General features: G+C 42.6%; 1 protein-coding gene across 1 annotated transcript; it reads right to left on the bottom strand.

The window, feature by feature from the left end:
• Positions 1-5950: 5950 nt before the first annotated feature.
• CEP20 (centrosomal protein 20) lies at positions 5951-22106 on the bottom strand. The gene is made up of 5 exons (XM_032392208.1): positions 22029-22106; positions 18738-18935; positions 16615-16699; positions 12022-12158; positions 5951-7658 (listed from the first exon to the last, which is right to left on the bottom strand). The coding sequence occupies exons 1-5, from the start codon at positions 22054-22056 to the stop codon at positions 7582-7584; spliced, it is 525 nt and encodes a 174-aa protein (XP_032248099.1). The 5' UTR covers positions 22057-22106; the 3' UTR covers positions 5951-7581.
• Positions 22107-22314: the final 208 nt, after the last annotated feature.

Raw genomic sequence — 22314 nt, forward strand, 5'->3', positions numbered from 1 at the left:
AGGGGAGTCCAAATCTCCCGGTTCGCCCCGGACGCCTCGCTTTATAGACCCGGAGCTGCCCGCGGGTGGGAAAGGGGAGGCGGCCGGGTGGGGGGCGGGAGGGGGGAGAGGGGGTCCCATGCTCCTCCCTCCGCAGCTCCCCCTGCAGGGCCCTGGAAGCGCAGCGTCTGTGCCGGCCCTAGGGCGCACCTGCAGCCGCGCGGGGAGGGGGGCGCACGCTGGACGGGAGCGCAGGGGGCTGCGCAGCCTTGGGGGCAGGTGTCTCACCCCCCTTCCCCGCTCTGGGACAGTCACCGAGACTCTCATTCCCAGAGAAAGGGGTCAAACGGCCAGCGTCTAGAGGGATGCTTGAGAATGGCTTCGCCGGGTCAGTGCAGTGCACGGATTTTAACCGCTTCCTCCCCACGGGCGGATGTGTGTGTGTTGGGGGGGGTCTGAATTGTCACCTCCACGCCCCACTCCTCGTTTTATTCGCCTCCCACTGGCTGGGCACGGGGCCAGCCGTGCCGCATGAAGGGTAGAGAAAGGGGATTTTTTGAACTTTGCAAAGTGCGAGGCAGGAGCCCCTGACTGCTGGGAATTATTCGTGAAGGGGAACTTTTTATTTTTCCCAAATTGCCATCCCCACCTCCACCCACAAGCAAAAGAAGAAAGGAAAAGAGAAAAAAAAAAAAAAAAAAAAACCCGCTGCTGTGACTTCAGGCCTGGATGTGCCTTCCGCTGCCTGCCTGACCTCGGGCAAGTCATATACTTGCTCTGAGCCTCAGTGTCCGCAGCTGAAAAACGGGTGCGTGCGTTGGGGCCGGTACCTTTATGTAATTGGCAAGGTGCGAGTCAGGATCCAAAGACAAAGTGGGTGCGACCCCGCTCTTGCAAGTTCCCAACCGTTCCTCCCCCGCCCAAGAAATTCTTGCAAATGAAGAAGCTGCTTAAAACTTCACTTAAAACTTAGGACCTCTCTCTCCCCTCCTCCCCCTGCGTTTGTCTGTCTGTCTATCCCTCCTGTATATGACACAGATCCATCAAGCTTTCTGTCTTGCGGTCACTCTGTATGTCACTGTGTCCATCACTGTCTCTCTCTGTCTCTCACTTTGTCCTGAGTCTCCCTGTGTCTGGAGCCCGGTGTCTCTCCCGCACGTCTCCCCGTGTCTCGAGCCCGGTGTCTCTGGCTCCAGATCTCTCTGGCTGGCTCTCTCCCTGGCTCTCCGGCTTCTCCCGGGTCTCTGTGGCCCGCACGCGCACAGGCCATAAAAGGAAGCCGAGGCGGTGGGCTGGCCCCGCGCCAGGCCGCGGGCGGGGGGGACCCGCGCGCCCCGCTCCCCGCCCCGCACGGGCTCCGGCTTCCCGGGCCGGTCCTCCCTCCCGGGGCGCGGCGGGGGGCGCAGGGCGGGCGACAACCCAAAAAGGGCAGGCGCGGGCTCCTTCCTGCAGGAATTCCCAGCGCCGCATACCAGCCCGGGGCTGCCCGCTCCCCCTGACTAAATATGGTGCCGAGCGGCGTCCCGGCGCTGCGGGCGCGGGGGAGGGGGCCCTGCCTCTCGTGGCTGTGACAGCGGCGCGCGGGGACAGCCCTCCAGGCCCGCGCGGGCTCCAGTTACTCCCAGCGGCCAGAGGGTTTGGGGAGAGGGTCAGAGGCGGTGGGAAGACCCCTGCCGGGCTCTGTGCCCTTGGTCCACACCCCCTCTCCTGGTAACCAGATCAGATGGGGGGGGAGGGGGCGGCTGTATCAATACCCCCATTTTGCAGGTGAGAAAACTGAGGTCCTAGAGGTGTGCAGAGATCTGCCCAGGCTCTCGCTGGGACTGGAGCCCACTGTTGCCAGGATTCACTTCCAGGGAGATTTTAAAGGGCAACGCCTTCCCAGGGTGAATTGGCTTAGGGGCTAAAGACAGGACTCTGAGGTTAGTGGCCCATGCGGCTTTCTAGCTGTTCCAGCATGGACCAGTCCCTTAAAGGCTCCGTGACTCAGTTTCCCTACCTGGCTGTTTGTAAACAGCCCTTGAGATGATCCATGCAGAATGAACACAATTGTGCTGTTTCCTGGTAGCTGTTATTATTCTCAACCAACTTGAAACCAAGTAGGGTGGCACAGGCCTTGGGTGCGTGATGGTGAGTGAGAGCCTGTCCCTCCTGCAGGGTCCCCGCCGCAGAGCTCAGCATCTCAGACCCTCTTGGTCACTTCCTCATGCTTCCAACGTCAGGCTCTCTTGCTTTCTCACCCCTGAAAACACGCGAGGGACCGAAATCAGAGTCAAGAACGGCCAGAGTTCAGCTTACTGCACAGCTAGGGGTAAAGATCTTCAGAAAATGATGGATAAGTTGCTTCTCCACATGCCTTTTACTGTCTGCACTGTAAAAGGAGTGGAAATTGTCCCTGCGTTGGCTGGTACGGACAGGGTGCCGGGCGGAGGGTGATGGAAAGGGAAGAGTGAAGTTGACCACCACCTTCCCGTCCTGGAAAGAACCCAGAGCAGGCTGTCAGAATCGAACTTGCTGGCCTCAGAGTAAGAGCAGTTACCTTGACTGGAGGCCTTAACACTGGTACTTCAAAGGGGTTTTGCATTTGACTCCTTAAAGAACTTGTTGGTAAAATTTAAAAGAGAATCCTTATAAGCAATTATTAATAAATGGAGGGTTTATTAAAAAAACAACACTGAATTTTACTGCATTCTCTTTCCTCTTCCTTACAACAACCCTATGAAGTAGGTACTTTAAAAAAGATCTTTTTTCCCCCATTTTGCTGTTGACAAACCAGGTTGGTGAATTAAGTAACAAGCCAAGGTAGCATAGCTAGTTAGTGCTGGAGCAAGAGTTCCAACGCCATATGTCTGATCGAGTCCGTGTTAAGTAGAGGGGAGGTTTACACATGATCTGCGAGGCACCAGACCGGAAGCCACAGGACAGTCCGTGAACTGAGACTGGGTCTTCTCAAGGAGGAGGGCAGATGGACAGACTCTTTGCCTCAACCACCTTACTGGGTTGTTAAATATGATGATGCATGTGAAGGCCTTGTATAAAGTATTTCATACCTTTCTGGTACATTCTACGAGTGCTCAGGGACAGTATGTGTACATAACAGTCATTCATTAAATATCTGTCCAACGCAGAAGCTCAGATGTTTGAATCTTCAAAAGCGCATTGTAACAATAATGAAATCAAATGCGTGTTTTATTTCTCATGGCTCAAAAAGCCAGCTATTTTAAGATCAAGGGGGAAAAAATACTTTAAAAAAAGTGTTACTTTGAGAGCAGTCCAGTAAATTTCCTTGGCTTGTCTTCTTTGTGAGGTGATGTGTAATGGGAGTTTCCATGAACTCATGAAACAAGATGGCAAAGGGGAAATTTCTCTCTTGGAGTCTTTCCCTCTTTATCAAATAGCTTTGTATTTGTTATTGGCTTCAAAAGGCTCCAAAATGTGATTCCCTCCAGTTTTTAATAATATCTAAGATTGGGTCCAAGCATGGGTTACCCCTGTGTGTGCTTCACAATCTAATTATTTAAAAGTGTACCAGCATTCAAGTCCTCCAGCCCAAGATTTGCACAGCGCTGTGCCTTCTTGTGAATGAAGGGACATCATTCCTGGCCACAAGCCCAGCTCGGCTCTATCTCTTGCACGGAGGCACTTCTGTTTCACTCATGATGGCTCCACACTTCTCCAGGACAAGACTACATGGGAGACGGACCGGCAATGCTCTTTCCTTCACCAATTTCCGACTCTGGTGTCTTGGTAACTCCAGATTCTCTATCCTCCATTAGGAAGGGTCCTAAAATTCTCAAAAGTAGTTTTACAGTGTCTTACAAAACGAAACATATTCTATTTTTTTTTTCTCAAAGATTTTATTTGTTTATTTGACAGAGAGAGAGCACAAGTAGGCAGAGAGGCAGGCAGAGGGAGAGGGAGAAGCAGGCTTCCCGCTGAGCAGGGAGCCCGATGCGGGGCTCGATCCCAGGACCCCGGGATCATGACCTGAGCCGAAGGCAGCCGCTTAACCAACTGAGCCACCCAGGCGCCCCAAAATGAAACATATTCTAAACATATGAACCAGCAAATCATACTCCTCAGGATTTACCCAAATGAGTTAAAAGCTTACATCCATGCTAAAGCCTGCACTTGGGATGTTTAAAGCAGCTTTATTCATAATTGCCAAACCTTGGGAGCAACCAAGCGGCTATTCAGCAGGTGCATGGACAATCTGCAGTACACTGAGGTGATGGAATATTCTTTCGTGCTAAAAACAAACGAGCTCGCAAGCCACGAAAAGACAAGGAGGAATCTTAGGTGCGTATTACCAAGTGAAAGAAGCCAGGCTGAAAAGACCACATCCTGTAGGATTCCAACTATATGACATTCTGGGAAAGGCAAAACTAAGAAGACAGTTAAAAGATCTGTCGTTGCCAGGGGTTGGGGGCCTGGAGGGATGAATGGGCAGAACAGAAGTTTTTTAGGGCAGTGGAAGTACTCTGTGTGGTACTACAATGGTGAATACCTGTCATTATACATTTGTTCAAATGCATGGAATGGACAGCAGCAAATATGAACCCTGATGTAAACTATGGACTGTGAGTGATAATGATGTGTCCGCGTAGGTTCACCCATTGGAACAAATGTGCCACTCCTTGGGGGGAGGGGGAGTGCCGTGAGTTGGGGGGGTGGATAGGAGGCATATAGAAACTCTGTATGCTACACTCAACTTTGCTGTGAACCTAAGTTTGTTCTCAAAAATAAAGTATATTTTGGGGGGGCGTATGGGTGGCTCAATCAGTTAACATTTGCCTTCGGCTCAGGTCATGATCCCGGGGTCCCGGTATCGAGTCCTGCATCAGGCTCCCTGCTCAGCGGGAAGCCTGCTTCTCCCTCTGCCTGCCGCTCCCCCTGCTTGTGCTCTGTCAAATGAATAAATAAAATCTTTAAAAAAATTAAAAATAAAAAAAATGAACAAAGACCATACAATCCTTGCAAAATGGTTAACAAAAATCAAATACCAAGTGGCTGGGAAGCACTGTCCCAAATGCCTTTAAAGGCATCTTCTCACAATGTTAATCCTTCATGTACACTTGGCTTTAGGTTGAAAGAACACATCAAATTTTATATAATCATACAGGCATGTGAGTCATATACAATTGCATTCTTGCACATAATTATAAAGCTATCAGTTTACTCTGTGCAAACATACATGCTAAGCTAAATTTATCATCTTCAAACACCACCTCTGCTCCTGCTGGGTTTTTAGACTGCCCAGGTTTTATATTTCCACTTTTCCTAAACCCCTCTTCAGTCTCAATTCACATCCTATTTTTCTGTAAATCCAAATCTTCTCCTAAAACTTCTCCCTATTTCTGGAAGAGAACTTCTCCCAACAACCCCATGAAAACCACCAGCAATGATGTACTGATGTAGTTTATGAGGTGTGTGAATAGTTCAATGGGTTCTCTGTATTTCTATTTGTCTTTCCCTCAGTTTTTTTTTTAAATGTCTCAGCCCATGCACCTTTTTCAACGACTGGCTTATAAATTGACACCGTTCAAAAATCCTGAGTATAAAAATTTCTAGAGCAGATTTTTCAACCTAAGTTCCTTTGAGGAAATCACAAAAATCTGTTTCGAAAATAGGTGGTTTTTCTCTTTTGCAAATAGAAAAACATACTACTAAATATGCTTTTTCAAACCCCTAAATGGCCCCCCAGGTTACAATGCTGTCCCCCTGGAGACTGACACCATCAGCCTCCGGGATGAAGACCAAGTGTTGCAGGGTGATGTGGCTGATGCCAGGGGCCCACACACCAGGAAATTTCCCTTCCCTCCACCTCACACTATACCCTCCAACAACTAGGCCGCTGGAGATCCTGAAGGCAGGCCTGGGGAGCCACCTCCAACATTCTTCCTGTCCTGGTGCCCACCTCTTGGTGACAGAAGAGTCATAGGAACACCCTTTGCACAAAGGCGAGTTGATTTATTGTTTTTTATTAAGTAATACATTGAAAGTATAAAAGTTGCCTAGGTACAAACAAGTTACAGAATAATACATACAAACGCACTATGGACTACATGTGACAATTCTGTTTACCAATAACCAAAATTATAAACTCCAGCATTTTTTCTTAATCTAGTCCTGCACGATTATAATTTCTGAGGTAACCTTAGCGTCCACTGCCAACATCCTTGGATGTAAACCAAGTCCTCTGAGAAGAATACACATACTTATATTCCCACATACAATACAGTGGAATTCATAATTGTTATCAGAGACTACAGATTTGATTTGAAAAATGGAAATGAGCCCTTACAGTACTTCTACATCTCTTCTGTAATCCTAGCTCATCAACAGGGCCTCTCAAACTCCTCTCACTTGTAAAGTATGGCTTAAGGGGATTTCTTTAATACTTTTCTGCATTCAGATAAAAATTCTTGGTTCATCAAGAATTTACACCAAATATACACTCAAAAGTTTCAAAAGACAGCACAGAATCGACACTCTGAAGAGAATGCCAATTTAGCCACCTACAGCCCTTCTCACTTGCCCTGTGGAAAACATTCAAGTTAAATGCTGTCGGTATGTGGGCGCCCGGGCAGTTTTGCCGAATACACTTTATGACTTCTGCCAATCACATGCTATTATCACGGCTGCCGTCAGTGCCATCATCTGGAGACTCCACGTTATAAAAATGTCTTAGTAAATATCAAAATAGCATTTTAGAGATAGCACAGGAAGAGCTCTTACCATTTTTCTATCCCAAGAATAAAAAATTGACATGCAATGAGTCCAGAAAAGTAGGGACTGGCTCTTTTAGAGCTCATCTTGTGATTGCATCACTGAAGGCCACATGGAGGTTAAACAATGCCATCTTTTAAGAGGTGCTTTCTGGTATTTCTCCTAAAGCCTGTCTCTTCATGCTGATTCCACATTCTTTATATAATAAAATAAACTCTTTGTTTTACTTACAGCAAAATTAAAAGAATTATTTCCCCCTCTACCTTTTAATTAAATCTTCCAGTAGAAGCCAAAATGGTCTAAGGAAAGAAAAAGCACATTGTTACCTAGTTTAAAAGTTCAAATTTAGATAGAAATTCAGACATTTAAACTGAATTATAAATGGTTATCTGAAAAACCGCTAATCATAAACAAAAAACCAAACTTCATAGGAATTAATTTTTTCTGGCTTTAATGTTCTTTTAAGTGTTTTTTAGAAACGTAAATGAATTTTTCTACAAATCCACATAATTCCAGCCTGAAGGAAATTTAATTAATGTAGGCTTGTTAAAGAGCAGAGCATATGGCTATAAAGACCTGAATTTTCTTTTATTTTTTTTTTAAGAATAACGGGGTACTAAAAAATCCTTCCAGTGCTCACAAATTTAAAAACCTTTAAAATAGTTTCTAAAAACAATGTATTTTCTTTCGAGTCAAATCCAGGAAGCTAGATGACAGAGTTAGCCTTTATTCACAATTGTAGTAAAACAGGAGGGCTAAATGTTTTGCAGAAACTCAAATTTCTACAAAGGACAAATATTAGTGATGTATGTTGGTTATGTTGGGAGAATAAATATGTCTATTTTAAGACAAAAGATGCCCCAAATGGAAATGTCATCTCTTCACTGCTTGAGAAACGAGAGGCTCTTCAATGTTAGCACTATTCCCCTTCTCCGTTCTTCGGTGGTCATCTGAAATGAACAGAAACCAATGTCAGTACTTATCCCAAGTCAAAGTAGGAAGTGTGCAGACATACCTACACGTATTTTTGGATGTTATGTATTTAATATTGTAGGAGTTCTTTAGGTGGCTTAGGACAATGAAATAAACTCACCATTTTAAAAACATTATTGAAGAAGTCAGAAACATTTAGTACTAAAGACTCACTGTCAAGTGTTTTTAAGGCAACAGAGAGCACCGTGGAGTAAATCCATGTGTAAGGAGCAGTTACAAACTTCTCTTACACGATATGTAAGGAATGGAATGAGAGAAAGGACAGGGTATTCAATTAACATTTTGAGGGATGCCAAAGTTCTTCAACTAAAAACAAAAACAAAAACAAAAAACAAACCACCTTCAAATAGAAATGCCTCTCAGCAGCACCCTCTTGCGGCAAGAAAAAGCTAGCAGAGTTTACATTTTCCTACCCACATCAGAAAATACCCAAGAAATCATAGAAAATGTTCTTCAGCCGAAGACGCAACAATAAAGCTCCGTGAGAGTTCAGAAGAGCCCAGAGCCCCTGTGACCACCCCCTGTGCTCTGGGGATAGAAGGGGTCCTAGTCACTTCTGCTGAATTTTTGTCATGGGGAGAAAGGGGTAGAAGGCAGAAGTGCCTTGGAGTAAAAGAACCTGAAGAGACTTAATATCCAAATGCAACAAAAATGCAAGGCGAAGACTAAATTCTGAGAAACCGTGAAAAACTGAAAATATTCCCTAGACATTTTTACACTGGAAAAACCCATTTTTATGATTTTGATGACAGGAGAAAAAGAATACAAATTTAGACAGTTGTTAGAAACATGCAATTTTAGCACCAAAAACACATCCTGGATTTTCTAATTCTAAAGACAACCTGATTCTACACCCAGGCCTGCTAGTCCCTGGCAGCTGATCGTCCTCATAAAGACTGGAGACTGCAGGTCTGGATCACGGAGGACTATCTCCCTCATTTTTAGGCAGCTTTGCTGGACAGAACAAAATTAACAATATCCTGGGGCCACAGACATTTTAGGTTTTCTAGAAAAGCATTACGAAGAAGTATGTGATTCATGCACTTCACAGATGTGCAGTAAAGTTGCACTGCTAATGATTTTCTCTGTTACAAAATATCTGGTCTTTTACTTATAGCTAGAACCTACTTTGCCTCCAGTGTCTCAAGCACTGACATCAGCAGCCCTAATGAACTGGTTACCATCCCAGAGGCAAGTGTGTCTACACTGTTCATTTTTTCCAGCTCTTTGGGAGCTGTGATAAAAGTGGTTTGGTGTTGGCATGCTTTAGACTTGTGTTCACACCCAAGACAATTTCATCTTAGTGTGTTATATCTCAGTTAGATGAGCTTCTGTAGAGATCAGGTACTGTAATCTGAGTAATATTTTACTATTTTCATAACCTTTCCATGTTGTCAAAATAAAACATGTTTCTATCAAACAGTAAGCTAGAACTGAGAAAGCAGATGCTGAAAGTAAATGCTGACATGTGTTACTGGGACAAAATGCGATTTGTGGCTGCTAATGCTTCACAAATCATTGCACAAAGAGTTCACCGTTATCAAGAAAAGTTTTGATGGTCAAGAAAAATAATTTGCAAAATCCCTGTTCTTCTATTAGCTCAGCCGTCCTCCTCACCTCTGAGCCTGCCCGGAGCTTTCCACAGAACACGCACCCAAAGCTCTACTGAACTAGATTCTCTGATGTCTCTAGAGGCCCCAACGCAACTAGTGCGCCCTCTCTCTCTCTCTCTCTCCCACGCACACACACACCCACGCTCCAGCCCTCCCACCTCCACGGTGTAAAGCTACCACTAGTTATTCTACCCACATCTCAAAAGAACAGAACTGGGTTAAGAAATACTCTGTTACTTGTAACTTGGCTATTAGTCATTAGCCATGAATGAGATGGATTATAAAAAGCTTACAAGCCATGCAATGACATGGATAGAGCTAGAGAGTATCATGCCAAGCGAAATAAGTCAGAGAAAGACAAACACCAATGACGTCACTCATATGTGGAATTTAAGAAACAAAACAAATGAACAAAGGAAGAAAAAAGACAAACCAAAAAAACACCCTTAACTCTAGAGAACACACTAATGGATCACCAGGCGATAGGGATTAAGGAGGGCACTTGTGATGAGCACTGGGGTGTTGTATGGAAGTGCTGAATTGCTATATTGTACACCTGAAAATAAATAAATAAAAATAAAAAGCTTGTAAGCCAGAAAAGTGATTTCTCAAGAGGTTATTTTTGCTTATGGGACTGAAACTACCCATGTCATGGTTTGCTGTGTTAGCAGGTGTCCACGTGTACAATATCCCCTGGTGGCAATTAAATAGAGAAACTGGTATTAGCATATATTCTTGGTAGGTAAAGCCTTTTTGGAGGGGAATTAGACAATATCTACTACGTTTTTTAATATGCATATGCTTTGAACCAGCAACTGTACTTCTAGGCATCCACATAAGAGAAATACTTACGTGGACAAAGAAGTAATTCTACATTACAATACGGTAAACTTAAAAACATAAAAGTCCATCAGTAAGGGATGATTAGCAGTACTATGCAATACTACACAAAGTTAAGAATGAGGTCGAAGTAGATCTACACATATTGACAGGACAAGGGAAAACAAAGCAAATCTCAGGATAACATGTCGAATAGCAGTACATATAAATTCACATGCACAGAAATGAGTCCGGAAGGAGACCCCCTGCAAGCTGCTAATAGGGACCTTCCTCGGAAGGGATGGAGATTAGGGAGTTAGGGAGAGACAACAGGGAAGAGATTCAAGAGAATTTTACGTTGTATTATATGAATGCTTAGAGATTTACTTGTCTACTTGTGTGTTTTGTTTTGCTTTTTTTTTTCGTTTTGCTTTTTAAGTACTTGTCAAATAGTAGCCACTAATGACAGTTCCTTACCAAGCCCTGAAAAGGGAACTAGGAAAACTTCTTTACATTCTTTAAGTGGAAAAGTGTACAGGAATGGCACTCGGAGATGCTGATTCTGCTAAAAATGATCAGCTGTAGGCTTTAGAGGAGTCACTTAACCTCTCAGTACTGGTTTTCTCAACTGTAAAGTAAGGAGGTGGGGGTGATTTCTTTTTCAATGGTCCATCAGCTCAGCGTTCTAAGATACATAGATGAGTAACTCCTACTGAAATCAGAAATAACCCACAAAAGTAACCTTGCTTCACAAATACTTCGTTTTCAGATCTTAGGAGACACAACAAATATTTAACGGAATCAATACTGCTCACAGCAGTCTATGAAAACTACGAAAGACAATTTGTATTTTAGATGTTTCCTAGAAGTTTATTTCAACATTCAAGATTTAGATTTGTTCTGCTAATCTTCTGCCTGAGCCCCACCTCTGACTGTCCTTAGAAAGAGATCAATTCTACCAAGGTTGGAAAGAAGGAGCTATAAACCATTCAGTTCAGATTATCAAATTGAGATCCTATTGCTGATGTGATCACAACTGAAAGCTCATTTAAAGAGTGAACATTCTGAAAGAAATAGGGGCTATTCTCCTAGGAATATGTTATCTGTAGGTAACTATCAGTCTTTTACCAACAGTATCCTAAAAATGCAAAGAATATAGACACCTGTGACTTCTCTATCTGTATTCAGCAATCTTGCCTTTCTTCAGTCTTGGAGGGGAAAAAAAAAAGTGATGATTTGATAAAAATCTATTTATTGAGTATGCCAATGACCTAAGCTGTCCCAAATACAAATCTATGTGAAAATCAGGTTTTTCCATACTTTGGCATAGAAACAATATCTAAGAATTTTGTCCAGTCATTCCCCCATCCCCTCAAGATTCTCTTTCCAAACACCATTTTGTTTTTTGGAGGATAAGTAACACAGACTCAAACTATATTAGACGTAAGTAGAATTAAACTGTGACTCAAAAGCTCAGGAAAAACTATTCCTGAGAGACAAAAAAAAATTTTTTTTTTAAATTTTATTTGAGAGAGAGCACAAGCAGGGGGAGAAGCAAGCAGAGGCGGAGGGAGAAGCAGGCTCCCAGCTGAGCAGAGAGACCCACATGGGGCTCAATCCCAGGACCCTGGGATCATGACCTGAGCCAAAGGCACTCGCTTAACCGACTGAGCCATCCAGGTGACCTGAGAGAAAAATATTTAAGAAGAAAAAAATACTCGGGGCACCTGGCTGGCTCAGTCAGTGGAGCCTGTGACTCTTGATCTCGGGGTTGTGAGTCTGAGTCCCACGATGGGTGTGGAGATTCCTTAAAAATAAAATCTTTAAAAAAAATTAAAAAAACAAAAGAAGAAAAAATACTTGCTGACAGCTAAATGGAAATTCATACCCCTTTGCTTTCTTCTGCTAGGTTGTTCGCCAAGATTTGGGTTTGGAGGCTGAAGTGAAGACCCTCTCAGAAATGGATTTTGGAGGTCATCCTTAGTTCCACGCAAGAAATGAGCTAAAATTCCATATAAAAGAGGTCTGTAGCAGGAAGAAAAGCAAAATCAATTAAAATTGCAGATAGAGGAAAAGCTTAAAATCTCTCTTCTTTAAGGCAGCCTCTGCCACCAAAACGGCCAGGTAATTCTCCAGACTTAAAAGAAAGAAGATGCACAGTTACTATCCAAACTGTAAACTATTCATGCTTTTCTAAATTTAAGAGTACCATTTAACTCGAAAGACAATTTAAAAACCCAGAGAACCCATGTTAACAACTTAAACATCATCTAAACTGAAATACAAGGTCAATCCATCAATACACAGGAATTCCACCTTTCAAGTCCAGTTGAGATTTCCCAGTGCCTAGCACTGTCTGATACACGGTAGGTATTCAGTAAACACTTACTGGGTGAATAAATCCTTGCCTAAAGATGGTCATATGGCCCGAAAGCCAGACTGCCTGGGTTCAAATCCTGGCTTCACCACTTGACCTCAACAAGATTCTTAATGTCCCCACCCTGATACATGTTTCTTCCTCTACAAATGAAGCTAAGTGTAGCCCTTACCTCCTAGGGTTGCTGTGGACTAAATGAGTTAATAAATACCAAGTGTTTAGGACTGTGCCTGGCACATATTAAATGGTATATAAATGTTAGCTATTCAGGAGTTGAGTAAGAACTAACATTTAATAAGCTATTTTTAGGGAGGGAGGGCAGGTTAAAAAAAAAGGCTATTTTTACAGTTTACAAAACACTCTAACCTCTCTCCATTTTTTTTTTTTTAAGATTTACTTATTTGACAGGGAGAGATACAGCGAGAGAGGGAACACAAGCGGGGGAGAGGGAGAGGGAGAAGCAGGCTTCCTGCGGAGCAGGGAGCCCGATGCGGGGCTCGATCCCAGGACCCTGGGATCATGACCTGAGCACAGGCAGATGTTTAACAACTGAGTCACCCAGGCGCCCCAAACCTCTCTCCATTTTATCCTCTCCTTGTGAATGTCCTAATCATCATCCCACCACAGCTCAGGGAAGATTTGCTGGAGATTCCTCTGTAAGTAAACAAACCTTCTACTTGAACTCCAAGTCCCATATTCTTTTCATGACAATAATCTGCCTGGTGATTTCTATTAGTACCCCGGCACAAAGGGAAGCTACTTGCTGACAATGAAGAGAGGTACAACAGAAATGTTTTCTTCGTTTCTAATCTCATCATTGAAAATACAATTTGTCTGATTTTTTCAAGCTATCTATTTATTAGCTGATGTGATAGTTTAAAGTATGATATTCCTTTCCCTTCAAAAGGTGGAACCTAACTGCCCTCCCCTGGAGTGTGGGCTCAAGTCATTTCTAGGAACCAAGTAAGGTATTAAGTGACAGCACTGTGCAACTTCCCAGACTAGGTCATAAAGCACTGTGTACCGTGGCTACCTCCGTGCCTTCTCTCTGGGCCACTCTCTCTGGGGGAAGTCAGCTGCCACGTCATGAGGACACCAGAGCTGTCCCAGGGAAAGGTAGCCATGGAAGGAATGGGGGCCTGGTGCAAGCAGCCATGTGAGCAAGCCACACAGAAGGGGATCCTGCAGCCCCAGGCAGCCCTTCAGATGAGGGCCTCCCTGGCTACATTGTAACTGGAATCTCCAGCTCTCCGCTGAGCACCAGAACCGCCCATAGATTCCTGACCAACCACAGAGAATAAATGATTGTTGTTTCAAGCCACCAAATCCTGGGGCCTCAGTTATGCAGCAGTAATTAACTGCTTGCATGCCAACTTCTTCAGACCATGGCAAGAGCAGGAAAGTAAGTTTTTCTATTTAAGATGCCTCAGCTCTTAGGAAAGCATATCTTATATTGTAACTCTTAGATCCAGGAATGTAAGATCGGTCTTTTGTTTAATTTTAAACCCATGTTTCCCAAAGAGCTAATTGGTTCAAGAAGATTTTTAAGTTCGAACAATTTTGTTCTTAAATTAACATCAATGAAGTTTTAAGATTTAAAATTTTTAAGATTCAGATATTTTAAAATGTTATTAGAAAATTGAAAGCTTGCATATTTAATCCACAAATTCATGGATATTAAGATTTTTTTAAATAAAAGTTTAAAAAAGAATTTTTTTTTTAAGTTCAGCCTTACCATAACCTTATTTGCAATGATGAAACACAAAAACTCTGAAAGTTTTCTTCATAAATTTGGCACAAACTCATTTGGTGGCACGGCTTGACCTAACTAAGGCTATTCTAGACTTTATCCTACTTTGTGTGAAAATTCTTAAGTTTTCCTGAAAAATAACAATGTATTTACGGACTGCCACGTTATGTTCACACTGGCACATGTATCTAGTATTTGCTTTACTTCTTTCCCCTAGCTTTATTGAGGTATAATTGAGAAATAAAATTGTAAGGTATTTAAAGTGAACATGATGATTTGATACACACACACACACACACACACACACACACACACACACACTGTGAAGGAATTCCCGTCATTGAGTTAAGTAACATACCCATCACCTCACCGATTTACTTTGTGTGTTACTTTCATGGGTGAGAAAACATTTAAGTTCTACTCTCTCAGCAAATTTCAAATATACCATCCATATTACTTTTTAAAATCTGAAAACTTCACAATGGAGATGTTTTGTTTTGTTGTTTTTATGGACATGGAGCCCAACACGGGCCTTGAACTCAAGACCTGAGCTGACATTAAGAGTCCGAGGCTTAACCGACTAACCCGCCAGGCAGCCCTACAATGGAAATGTTTCAAACAAAGCAGTAACTGTCTTTTAGAAAGCCCGCTGTTGGCAGTATGAAGTAAGTCAGGAAAGAAAGTGACTAGAGACAGAAAAGCAGACAGATGGCTTCTGAACAGTACAGAGGCAGAAGTCACGGAGCCCACAGAGTGACTGGTAGAGAGAGGGGAAGGAGCCATAACTGTACATGGACTCTGAGTTTAAGACCCGAATGGCTATATGAGGAACCTACAAGGGGGGGTTTAAGGAGGTGAAAGTAACACATTTCATTTTTGGACACACTGAGTTTGAGATGCCAGCAGAAATGTGGGTCCGTAATTCAGAGGATCTGTCAGATTTAAAGCAGAGTCACCAGCATGGAGGCATCATTAAAGACTCAGGCATACTTAGAAAAGTGGGTAAGGGGACAGGAAGAAAAGTTTTGTTAAGGACAAAACTTGGAGAGTGCTCACGATTTAAAGGAACCCTAAAGGAGCCAATGAAGAAACTGAGAACACTATTACGGATAGAAAAACCTAGACAGGGCGCCTGGGTGGCTCAGATGGTTAAGCGTCTGCCTTCGGCTCAGGTCATGATCCCAGATGCCTGGGATCGAGTCCCGCATCGGGCTCCCTGCTCAGCGGGGAGCCTGCTTCTCCCTCTGCCTCTCTCTCTCTCTCTGTCTCTTATGAATAAATAAATAAAATCTTTAAAAAAAAAAAAAAAAAGAAAGAAAAACCTAGACAGTAAAGGTTCATAAAAGACAAATGACAAAAAATGTTTTAAGGGAGAATAGTCACTATTACAAAATGCTACAGAAACTCAAGTAAAACTGAGCTTCTCAAATTGGAAATACAGATATACACCCACTCTTGGTGCCGGGGACTTGGGACAAAGTACAGGATAAAAGTGGCATATGATCCGGGAACATTAATTGTACAAAGGTTTGTGGGAGAGTTCAATTTAATTGCTATGTCATTTATAACATTTTTATGGTAAAACAATTATACCATGAAGCAGAAAGAAAAAAATTCAAGAAATTTTTAGAAAGGGAAAACGCTCAAGACTTCAAAGAAATTTCTTGCGGGGGGGGGGGGGAGGGGGCTGCTTTGAGCGTCCTAGGTACAATTTTTTCTTTTCTTTTTTTTTTTTTGCCATTCAGGGATCCTCTGGAAAAAGTTTAAGCAACTTTGAGGTAGGAATAGAACTAAGAAACTACTAGAAAGTGGTCACCCTTCTTTTCAAGAGCATAGTTTCAGTATAAATGGTGAAGGAAGAATTTAATATGCAAAGAAGGCAAAAGAGGGGAGAGTGACAAAATGAAAGCAGATGGTTGGTTTTCACTAAGTTCAGTGGTAAAAACAAGCTGACTGGTTTTTTTGGGACATCTGAGTATATTCCTAAGTTGAAGTGAAGGAAACAATCAGGAGGAAGAGTTCATCATGAGCAAGAAAACAACTGACAGAGTAAAGCCTCAGAAGAAAAAAAAAGGGATGCATCAAGAAGCCAAGAAGAGTGACCCTTAGTGAGACAGATGCTGGGGCCGCTGAAGCCACAGGAATTTTAGCTCCAGGGAGCAGAGGCCTTGTCCCGTTCATTGCTACACACCTTGGATTTGGTGCAGTGTCAGAGGCATACTCGAACCAAATAAACACCTGCTCAATTAAAATGAAATAAAACCACTACGTGATTACAGCTCCAATACAACGATATCCAAAAACTTCCTTTAAAATTTTTATTTTTAAAAACTTTACTTAAAAAAACTTCTTACATTGTATCATCCTTTGATTCTTCAAATGCATTTAGTTCACGGATGAGAAACTGTCTGTCCAATGGAACTACAGGTTGACCAGATTCTAGAGGAAAAATCATGAGTCTTTATTCATCTAAAAAGCACATATGATTTTGGTAAGAACCACTTACCAGTTATACAGACTTTCCAGATTTTGGAAGAGTGATGATGGCACATACCAAGGCAGATCCAATTGTATGTGATTTTATGATTTTCAAAATACCATTTTGTTATATGTATAACTTAACAGAGTTTAACATAAATTCATTTTTTAAATCCCCCAATTTTTGGTTGGGAACATATGTTTCTGCATACTGGACTTCAGTAGTCTTTTTTTGAAGAAGCCTACGAATTAAATACAGGACAGTAACAATATCCATTTGGTGGCAATAACTCTAAAAGTAAAATTAACCCAAATATCAAGTGCTGGCAAGGATACAGGGCAACTGGATACTCTCATCCTTTGCTTTGCTAGTAGGAGAGCAAAATGGTACAACCACTTTGGAAAACAGTTGAGCCATTTCTTATAAAGGTAAGCATGTACTTACCACACATAACCTGCAATCCCACTCTTAGCTCTTTACCCAAGAGAAATGAAAGCTTACATTCACACAAAAACTTGTGGTGAATGTTTACAGCAGCTTGATTGATAATTGCCAAAATATATACACAACTGGCCATCAACTGATAATAGATAAATTGGCACAGCAATACAAAGGAATGCTGATATTCAGTGGGGGAAAAACCAACACAGCTGAATCTGAAATGCATTATGCTAAGTGAAAGGAAACAGACTCAAAAGGCTACATCCTGAATAGGCTCATTTATATGACATTCCGGAAAAGGCAAATGACAGGTACAGAAAAAAACAGATCAGTGGTTGTTAGGGGTTGGGGTAGGTGAAGAAGTTGACTAAAACAGGGCACAGAGAATGTTTTGAGGTGATAAAAATATTCTCTACAGTGATTGTAACTGAAGTGGTAGTTACGCAACTGTATACATTCGGTAAAATCCATAGAACTGTACGCTGAAAAAGGTATATTGCATTGTTAATTATACCTCAGTTTTTTAAAAAAGCCAAGACACTTAACATGAAATTTGACTATTGTGACTACATTTCATTCTAGGGAAGCCCAGGTCCAAGACTTAATTCATTATATTTTCATAATTTTCTTTCCTGAGTGTTAATAGTATTATACAGCCATCTATAACAAACTGAGGAAAGTGGAGGCTGATTCTGAAGATCCTTAAACCACTGAAACTCACCAGTCTTTATTCAGTTAAGATATGTGCTTAACATTAAAGATATAGAATGTTAATTTTAAAAAATCTATTAAATGGAAAAGTTCCAACATCACCAAGAATTCATTCTCTCTTCCAAAATCTACTTCATGGTCTCTTTTTTTTGATGAGGCATGAAATAGTCTTAAAGCACAGATTAAACCTTAAAGAAAGCAATCCTTCCAATCCCATTTCTCCCCCAAGCCCAGAGGAAAGTCTATCCTGATTAATGTGCATTCTTTTCAGTTATTTACTTACTTTCTTCAGAAATAAAATAAGAGATAGATATCTCTTTAACAGCCCACCTCCTCCCCCCAACACCACTTCTCTCCCTCCTATCATTATAGTGAGTTTGGAGTTTACCTTCCCAATCCTTTTTAAGTAGGTTCCAGGCCAAGCGCAGAGCCCAACTCAGGGCTCAAACCCGAGGCCCTGAGATCAAGACCTGAGCTGAGATCAAGAGTCGTATGCTTAACTGACTGAGCCTCTGAAACTGTATTTTTAAAGCATCTACACAGAAAAAAGCTGGCAGCAAACAAGATAAAATGTAAACAACTTTTTATTTAGTATCAGGAAATACAGATGATTTTTCAAAGTATGCACCTAGTTTAAGTGTTTAGGTATTTATTTTCCCCTACAATACAATACGCCCCATGAGAATGTATTCAAGCTATGGAAAGAGCCCAGGAGCTTTTTATGTCCCAGTCACCTGGATGACACCGTGTGGTAATGGAATTAGATTTTCAGCCTAAATATTTTCTGAGAAGTGAGGGAAGGGAAAAAGCAGATTTTGTTTCAGGCAAGTAATAATAACCTCTTACCTGATATGAGGACAGATGCTGTGTACTTATATTTGTTGAACTCCAGATACTCCCGAATTAGTTCATTAATTAGAAGGTTTTCATGAGACAATGATGGTCGGGGTTCGCTTTCATCATCTAGGGCACTGAAAACTTCAGCTCGGATCCTTGCTTTTAAATGCCCTAATACTCCCCTTTTCTCCAACGTGTCCTTTAAAACTGTTAAACATAAAACATTAATGCTTCAATTACAGATTAAATTTGGTCATTCTTAGGCATACTTTGAAGAAAAATGTTTAAAAGGTAAATGGCCTAGTAGCCATTGTTTTTATCTAAACAATGTGCTGAATGGAAGTTATCCGATTAGCATCATGTTTGTAATAAAAAAAAATAAAGTTCTCAAGTTGCAATGATTTGCTGTTTTAATATATTTAAGCAAATTCAAGTTTCTCTTTCCAGCATCATCACCGTGGGAAGCTATAGTCTGGTATGCATCTTCAGGGAGGGAGGAAAAGGGAATGCAGAATTATCCTTGGCTTACTGGGGCCTGAAATTTTCCGTCTCCTATATTTTCAAGAGCATTTATCACTGCAGATAGGTCTGTGTCACTAAAAACCTCTGGTCTAGAAAGATGGTTAAAGATAACAAGTACATCCCATAAAAGGAAAGAATTTGTTGTCTTTTGATAAAAACCTCTGATACCCAGATAACCGCTGGGGAATGGCCCATTCTGAACAAAAAGGTGTTTCTTTGGGTTTTGTTTGTTTTTTTAAAGACACTTATGAGTTAACTTCCTAAAAAAAACAGGATTTTGAAATTGTAAGCCTAGACAGAAATCTAACACGTAGCTATATCATTGCCATCTTAAAGAATCAGGGATATATATGCTGAATGTAATCTAACTTCTTCTTGATGAGCAAAGGTCCTATTACAATATCGGTTGTGATAATGAGATTTAACCATGAATACCAGTATGGACACTGAGGGGCATAGAGCTGAACTGGCATCATTCCTTGCAGTGGTCTGGAACCTCTTTTTTCACATTGTCCCTAATGGCTAAATAACAAACCCAGACAATCAACACATCTCACGCACAGTGCCTAGAACATAGTAAGAGCTCAATAAATGCTACCTGGGAGCATTATAATACAGTGCTGAATACTATTGGTGTAATAAACATAGTTTAATACTGTACTGTGCCCTGCCAAAGGCACCAAATAACTACACCAAAATAAAGAAAAATTAATAAATGGAGCCCAAGGAGCTTATCCATGTAGGCATAAACATAAAATCCCTTTAAGCTTTAAGATACAACAACAAAAACCTGGGTGATATGATTACAGAGACACAATGTAGACTAAACTTTAACCTTTCTCGCCCCTTGTTTTTAAATCATCCCCTCAACCTTTTTGGCAGGTATGCAAGTACAGTTATCACCCAATCAGACTTTGTAATAGGCCCATGAAAGGAAGGTCCAGCCTTATCGTATTCTTGGGATCATAACCAAACCCCGGTTCTCTAACTCCATCTTTGGAAATTAGATGGAAGAGACTTTTTTCCCTGGCCAGGATCCTGTCCCAAATACTCTGAATTAGCACACAGCACAGCCTCAAACTCAGCAGAGAAGTGAGTATTAATGACGCTGGAGTTAGGAAGCCTATCCTTTCTCATCACCAGCTCATGCCTCAGCTGCCCTCTCCAACATAATGAGTTCTACCTCTCAAAGGCAGAACCAAGTGAGGTGGAAAAATGTGAAAATGTTTTAATAAGGTAAAAGCCCAGGGGCACCTGGATGGCTCTGTGGGTTAAGGACTGACTCCTGATTTTGGCTCAGCACTAGGCTCCAGAGTGGGCATGGAGCCTACTCAAGATTCTCTTTCTCCCTCTGCCCCTCCCCAATTACCCCAAGGTGTGTGTGTGGGGGGGGGGGGGGGGGGGGAGATGAAAGCCCATACAATGTAAGATAATTGAGCGGGAAATACATTTTCTCTGAACACAAAGCATATTCAGAACTGGAGAATGCAGAAAAAACAAAGGGATACATCTGCATAGGACATTCCTAATCCCCAGTTATATTTTCTTTTCAGGTTCCATACCATTTTGCCCTTCCTTTAATTATGCTTAAAAATCTGTACCGTAAAAAAAAAAAATCTGTACCGTAACAACTTCTTCAGAAAGAAGTTCTTAACCTGGCCTAATATCCCAAAGTATCTTTAAATCCTCTGAAGCTGATGCAGTATTACATGTGTTCTGTATTTCATGCAGGGAGGGTGCTCAGATTCACCTGAAAGTCTGTTCTTGTGGATAAAGGCATGCCTTTTTTATGACTGTTCATCATCAGCCCAGTGCCCCAAATACACATTTGTATCAATGCTTACTGAATCCTATTCTCAAAGGGATTCAACCCTTCTCTGCCAGATCTTTAAGAATTACTGATTTATTAGAGTGCAAGGTCCCTGAACACTGGAACTGGTTTTATTAATCAGGTAGCAGTATCACCCAGTGTTTTAAGACCTGGAGTTCGGGTGCAGCATATCCAGGTTCTCACGCACTGCCTCCTTCTAGCTAAGTTACTTTGGGCGAGCTATTTCACCTCTCTGCATCGCAATTTCCCAATCTATGAAATGGGGCATAAGATTGTCACATAGACTATTAAGTGACACAGGGACTGGGCAGTGTCTGACATTTAAGGCTCACTTGCAACTATAAATACTATTATTTGCCTGGATATCTGCGTCAAAACCACCGGGCACAAGCGTTACCCGTTTCATGACTCGCACCTTTGTGGAACTGAGTGAAAAACACAGGAGAATGGCCAAGTCAGGAAACTTTTCTACCTCCAGGTTTTCCCAATGGAGATCGGGACCTACCCCACTGGTTGTTATAAGGATTCCGTAAAACAAGTAAGCAAATGGTTTAGGGGTTGCACCTAACCCCAATAACGGATGTGGGTATTGTAATCATCAGTCCCGAATGAAAGCTGCGGCCCAAAGCCTCGGCTCGAGCGAGGTCCGACAAATGCGCCAGAGGCCCAACGTGCAGGACTAGAGACCTCTCAGGACCCTGCGGGTCCTGCAGCTCCTCTTCCAGCTCACAGCTGATTCCAAAACTGCCCCTGTGCGACCCCTTCCCTCACCCAGGGCCCCGGCGAAGCGGCCGCCACACCAGCCGGACGCTCTGCGAGCCCTGACGCCTCAGAACGACCCCCGAAAAGGCTGGTTCTGTGTTCCGCGCGCTCTCCTTTCGTTGCATCCCTTTCACAGGCGGAAGGCCAGACGCCTCTCATCCGGAAAACTTCCCACTCGCACTCACCAGCCTTCAGCTCGGCGACAGTCGCCATTTTTCAACGGCCGTCAGGGGCGCGCCTCGCCGTGCGCACGCGCAGCTCCGCCCCGCTATGCGGCGTGGTCTATAGCCAATAGGCGTGCCTCTCTCGCGGCGCTCGGTCCCGCCCCTTTCAGTTTTCGCTCTCCCGGGTTGGGTGGGTGGTGACAGTCTGGAGGGACCTCACCAATCAGCGAGCCCTCTAGGTGCTGCGGGAGGAGGGAGGAGGAACCGGGACTGAGACAGGTTAGAGCCCTCACCTGTGGGTGCTGCC

Source organism: Phoca vitulina, unplaced genomic scaffold, assembly GCF_004348235.1.
Source record: "Phoca vitulina isolate PV1807 unplaced genomic scaffold, GSC_HSeal_1.0 scaffold66, whole genome shotgun sequence".
Taxonomy (NCBI): Eukaryota; Metazoa; Chordata; class Mammalia; order Carnivora; family Phocidae; genus Phoca; species Phoca vitulina.

Excerpts from the sequence above, each read along its gene's own strand:
- CEP20 (XM_032392208.1), bottom strand. The coding sequence starts at position 22,056 with ATGGCGACTGTCGCCGAGCTGAAGGCTG. Across the intron at positions 18,936-22,028 it reads TGTCGCCGAGCTGAAGGCTG|TTTTAAAGGACACGTTGGAG; the intron begins GTGAGTGCGAGT and ends TATGTTTAACAG. Across the intron at positions 7,659-12,021 it reads TAGCAGAAGAAAGCAAAGGG|ATGACCACCGAAGAACGGAG; the intron begins GTATGAATTTCC and ends TGTTCATTTCAG.